Source organism: Esox lucius, chromosome 12, assembly GCF_011004845.1.
Source record: "Esox lucius isolate fEsoLuc1 chromosome 12, fEsoLuc1.pri, whole genome shotgun sequence".
Classification (NCBI taxonomy): domain Eukaryota; kingdom Metazoa; phylum Chordata; class Actinopteri; order Esociformes; family Esocidae; genus Esox; species Esox lucius.
Genome location: NC_047580.1, coordinates 32872382 through 32878293, shown reverse-complemented (window position 1 = coordinate 32878293; position 5912 = coordinate 32872382). Strand labels below are relative to the sequence as shown.

Below are 5912 nucleotides of genomic sequence, written 5' to 3'. Positions count from 1 at the left end.
CTTGCCTCTCCAGCTCTAACTTCACCAATAACCAAGAACCAGACGGAGTCATGATGAAGTGGGCTGTAGTCCTGTGTGCCCTGGTGGCCATCTCTGAGTGCAATGTCAAGTAAGTACCAACAGACTGTTCTTTCTCTCCTATTTGCGTTACATTATTTTTTTTATCTGCATGTGCAATCTGCCAAACGACCAAAGTGTAAATGCATTTCCAGGATCTCTCTGATCAAGGGGAAGACGGCCAGAGAGACCCTGATGGAGAAGGGTTTGTGGGAGGAGGTCAGCAAGAAGTACCCATACAACCCCATGGCCAAGTTCCTGCAGACCGGAGACGAGGGAATGACCAATGATGCCGACGTAAGCCGGAGACTGACGCTTAGCCTAGCCATTTGAGTATAGGGCCGGTGACCACAAATCCCAGACGCAACAAGGTGAAAGATCTGTTACGTATCCACGAGCCAGGCCCTTCACCCTACCTTGCTTTGGATGAGCGTCTCCGTCTGCTTAGTGACTAAGATATGTAGATGCATGAAGTTTATTAACTGTAGTTTATTAACTTGGGTACGATACAAGGCTGGTCCCCAATGGGAGCGATTGATAAAGTGTACTATGGACATAATGCACATCTGTCTATTCATACTGAATTGCTCACCTTGTGTAATCCTCTCTCGGCAGATGTCCTACTATGGTGTGATCTCCATTGGAACTCCTCCCCAGTCCTTCAAGGTCATCTTTGATACTGGCTCCTCCAACCTGTGGGTGCCCTCTGTTTACTGCTCCAGCCAAGCCTGCCGTGAGTACACACTGTGTGGTCAGAGAAGTCTCTGAAACCTTATTTAGGTATAAAACATGTTGAAAAGAGTCTGGTTTCTTTTGACATAGAAGAACTATGTCAGTGTTTAAGCGTCACTACTTTGTCTGATTGAATAAAACAAAGTAGCTAGCAAGATTGAGATCACAGCAGCCATTAACTACCTCAACTAAAACTGGAACTGCAAATGTTTTGCCTAAAAATTTTGACTTTGAATTTGATATCTGGCATGTCTACCTGTTGTTGTGAGTCGCAGAAAAAAGTAGCGTGGTTCAAGGCTAGAAATAGTCAATGGAAAACATTGGTATCACACAATAAAACATTTTATTTTATTTACCATCGCAATGTGTGTTGGCAAAAAACTGCTATAAATTAACTGATAATGAATGATCCAATTCCGGTGACTCTTTTACCCAAGTGTAACTTCGATAAAAAAAGAAGAACTATGTCAGCCTGATTGTGTTTTACAGAGAACCACGTCAAATTCAACCCTTCACAGTCCAGCACCTTCAAGTGGACCAACCAGCCTCTGTCTATTCAGTATGGAACTGGCAGCATGACTGGAAGGCTGGGCTATGACACCGTTTCGGTACGTTCATGTCAGTTGAAAGCGTTATTCTGGTCCTGTGTTTTCTGGTAGCTGATGTGGGCTGCATGTGTGTTTTCAGGTGGGAGGCTTGTCTGTGAACCAGCAGATCTTTGGTATCAGTCAGACAGAAGCTACTTTCATGAGCTACATGGTTGCTGACGGCATCCTGGGACTGGCTTTCCCCAGCATTGCGGCTTCTGGGGCCACACCTGTCTTCGACAACATGATGAGCCAGGGCCTGGTGTCCCAGAACCTGTTCTCAGTCTACCTCAGCAGGTACCCTGGACTACTGAGTTAATAGTCGTGAAACTGACATAGTGTTTTTAAAATGAAATGTCTGTTTTGGCAATTTAAGCAGTTACCTTATGGTCTCTTCTCTTCCTCCACAAACAGCAACTCTGCTGAGGGCAGCGTGGTGTCCTTTGGTAACATCGAGAGTAGCTACTTCACTGGACAGATCACCTGGATCCCCTTGACCTCTGAGACCTACTGGCAGGTCAGCATGGACAGGTACAGTTGCAAATCTCTGGGGTGTTGTAGGGTCTCTCACACTCACTGGAATGTATGAGAGGGAAATATACTGTACATAATATACAACTGAACACAAAGCCAGTACTCAGACTCTCCTGATATTGATCATTACAGTGTTACCATCAATGGCAACGTTGTGGCCTGCAACGGTGGTTGCCAGGCGATTATTGACACTGGCACCTCCCAGATCGTCGGGCCAAACAGTGACATCAGCAACATAAATTCCTGGGTCGGGGCCACACCTAACCAGTATGGACAGGTGAGTCCAACCACACACCTGCACAAACACTGAGTCTCTCTGTCTGTCTCTCACTTACTCACACACATTGATTACACTTAAACAATATATTTTTCTAATCCTGAACCTAACCCTTATCTTAGTAACTTAAGCATAACTTTGATAACCAAAGTTTATGTCTAAACTTAACCTGACTAACTAAACTTTATCACAACCCCATTGGTAACTGTTGCCCTAAACAAATCCCTTTTTTCAAAATGATGACTTGAAGAATGTCCCAATTTGAATCCTTCTTTTAACCTATTATCGTTTGGGGACGTTTTTGTCCCTGTTGATATTTTAAAACATGAAACACACACACACACACTTGTTTTTTTTCACAATTACACCTTGTTTAACCACACAATAACGTGTAACATGTTCTATATTACTTCTCTCCTAGAACTCAGTGAACTGCGGCAACCTTGCCAGCACACCTGAGATTACATTCACACTCAACGGAAATGCCTTCACTCTGCCTGCTACCGCCTACACCACCCAGGTAGAGCCCAGTAACAAACATGCCGTTAAAATCTCTCTGACCCTGTCTGAACGTTGCTGGTGGTGTGTTTAGTCTGTCAATCTAACTGGTTAGCTCTATGTTGGGCTATTAGTTGTTCTGGTAGATTTGCACAGGTGAAAGAATGAATCAGGGCTCGAGGCTTCTTCATGGAAGGTCTCCAAATGTTACAATCACAGTCAGTGTTAGTTTGAGCTCCTCAACCAGACCACGTGTATACCTGAAACCCATTTATTTTAGTTACTGGAGCAAAAGGTCTAATATCTCTCATGAAAAGGCACCAGCGTAATACAAATAAGTAAAGACATTTCTGATTTTCTCTCTCTCTCTCTCTACAGAGCTCTTATGGCTGCGTTACAGGTTTTGGTAATGGCGGCTCTGACCAGCTCTGGATCCTTGGAGATGTTTTCATTCGACAGTATTATACCATCTTTGACCGACAGAACAACTACGTTGGTCTGGCCCAGGCTGTCTAAGAGATCCACTGATAAGACCCTTTCTAGAGATTAACTAGATGTCCATTTAGACCCCAGACATCTTAAATCCCAAAGCCCTTAAGGAGATCATGACATCTTATTAATTGGAGAAATGCAAAATTCATATGAAAGCCAAGTAATATAACAAAACAAATGGATTTATTCCAAATACATTTACATATCTCTGTCACAGATTAAGATCCATTTTAGAAACGTCATATTGTACAGCCAATATTTTTCATATGAATCAACATTGTGACAAGTTGATTGTGAAATGTTCCACAGCTACTGATGAGTAAAATCTATAACTAGCAATGTCTGTGTACGGAATTTGATTATGTTTCATTCTCTTTCCCTGAGGAAAAGTATGTTTATGTTGAACCCCTGAATCTGATGTAAGAAATGGGGAAAACTGAAGGGTATTCCCAAGGGGCAGGTATAACCATAACAGAAATATTCCTCTGTAAACCTATAGACTAGACCAGGACTGGACATATGTATTTCCACCAGGGCACCATGTTAGGTCCTGTCCCAATATCCGCACTGCACCCTGAGGTCTTCCGCAAAGATGTTAAGAGCAGAATTGGGACCGTTCTTTCTTCTCCATTGCTCGACGCCGCGGTCGCTACTCAACCCGGTTGTGCTACCTGCACCAAAACAACCGTTTTGCTTCCCCATTGGTTAGCGGTTCGAAACGTCACGACACTACAGGGATTCTGGGTAATAGCCTATAGCAAAGTCTGGTCTGATGCACACTTGTGGAAGGGGTGCATTAAGTTTGCAAGAGGACCCCCTACGGTCTTTCACCCCACTAGCGAGAACACAGAATTGAGGGGCGCAAGGACGCAAATGCAGACATTGGGACAGGACCTGACACATGTGGTATTGTTTTTGAAAGCTGGGTTCGATTCCCAGTTATTACCTTCATATATCGTTGTGCTGAAAACACATGCGACACTGCATTTGCTCGTCAGTTTTTAATATCAAGCAGTGGGTCCAGCATATTTTATAAATGTTTAACTCTGGCGTTTCTCTCGTAGAGATGTAGCATTCAGATGTATGATCACCAGGTGATGAATGAAGCCCAAAGCTTTGTTTCATCCCATGCGTTTTCTCGAAGCGGACTGCAGATGTCCATCTCCACTGACAGGCACTGGGGCTGTCCTCCATGCAAAGTCATTTAAAAGTGCTTCCCATATATTGCACATAAACGATAGCTAAGTAGGTAAAGCTGATAATTAGATAGCAATCTGACATCACATTCACAGCGTTGAATCCAGTTGGCCTATTGGTTTAGGTTTTCTGTGACAGCACACTTATCGAAATATTTATTTTTATTTTGGCATAATGTTAGTATTTTGTCTTCCGCAGCCTTAAAAATACCAAGGATGCAAAAGTTTTTTCAATTATTGTTGATCAGGAGATTTAATCAAATTCTTCCGATCGGGGCTGACTTTGAAATTTCAACCCATTCGAATCCATGTGAAAGGGACAAGGCCTGTATCAGTGTTGTACCATGTGATACATGAAGTCAGAAGCCTCGTTTGATCACGTGCCTCATGGAAAATGCAGGCTATTATGGTTGTTCATGCCTGAGACATTCAAACACCGACCTCTACTGGTCACCTTATTTAGTCATTTATTTTCAAACTTTTTTAGCCATGTGGTAAATCGAACCGTGGCGCAGCGGTTAGCGACGCCGACACTCAAACGCTCTCTTATGAAGTGAGATCAAATCCACATTGTTTAGCTTTTTGAGTGGAAACGATACTGTTTATTGTTGTTTAAATAATTCATTTTACTTGGTGCCTTGTGACACTTGCCTTAATAATACAAAACATAATTATGGATGCACAGTTGAAACATGCTAGCTGGAAAGGCAAGAAGAATGAGGGATACGAACCTCGCATTATAATTTCCCTTGACAAAGCGCACATCTACCCCCTGCACCATGACACACATACACAGATTCCTGTAGGACATAGCAGAAAGTACATTTTCATGAACATTAAACATGTGACATTTATTCCTGACCAGCAGGTGTCACCACTGCTGTGAGTTCAGACAATGAACCATTTTCATCCCAATTTGGACAAAGCATTGAATGCTTCAGAAAAGTTTGCTTTCCCATAACTAGTTGAAATCATTGGCAGGACATATTTGCTAGGAGAACAGTCGTCAGTAATAAATGAACAGAAACCTAAACCACAAAAAACTGGACAAATGAACTAGGATGGGCAGGAACAAAACCCCTGAACACTGTTACATTTGGTAAAACCAAAGGCTGCCTGGGCACATTGGGGTAGCTGGAACATTAAATAGGGTCCGTGGTGAATGAGAACAGGTGCCAGTGGTGAAATGTGGGAGAGGGCGTTGGATTCACTGGCACGGCAGAATGTGACAAATACAATGTTAATATGTAGACTAAAAATACACTTACAAATAAAAAATACCCCAACATTGAGCATTGAGCAAATGTGATGCTCTTTGTTCGGCTGTACAACACTGTTAAAGTAAATGCAAACGCTGAACCTGGTTCTAGCACATATTGGGCCTCAGACAGGAAAGACAGGGAAGACAAGAAAGCACTGACATGGCCTGACAACACAAGATGAATTAATAATCAGAACAAAGGATTACAGGGTCACGGGAGACTGGTGAGGCGCAGGACAAGACAGGTGAATAGAATTTGGGCGTGACAGCCCAATCGG

The 5912-nt window shown here is 42.9% G+C and overlaps 1 protein-coding gene across 1 annotated transcript; it reads left to right on the top strand.

The window, feature by feature from the left end:
* Positions 1 to 3516, top strand: LOC105029188 (pepsin A-like). The gene is made up of 9 exons (XM_010902407.5): positions 1 to 109; positions 213 to 354; positions 673 to 790; positions 1279 to 1397; positions 1477 to 1673; positions 1791 to 1907; positions 2043 to 2187; positions 2609 to 2707; positions 3064 to 3516. Exons 1-9 carry the CDS (start codon positions 51 to 53, stop codon positions 3199 to 3201), a joined length of 1134 nt encoding a protein of 377 aa, XP_010900709.4. The 5' UTR covers positions 1 to 50; the 3' UTR covers positions 3202 to 3516.
* Positions 3517 to 5912: the final 2396 nt, after the last annotated feature.

Coding starts and splice junctions, on each gene's coding strand:
- LOC105029188 (XM_010902407.5), top strand. CDS start 51: ATGATGAAGTGGGCTGTAGTCCTGTGTGCCCTGGTGGCCATCTCTGAG. Junction 110..212: donor ATCTCTGAGTGCAATGTCAA/GTAAGTACCAAC, acceptor ATGCATTTCCAG/GATCTCTCTGATCAAGGGGA. Junction 2,708..3,063: donor CTACCGCCTACACCACCCAG/GTAGAGCCCAGT, acceptor CTCTCTCTACAG/AGCTCTTATGGCTGCGTTAC.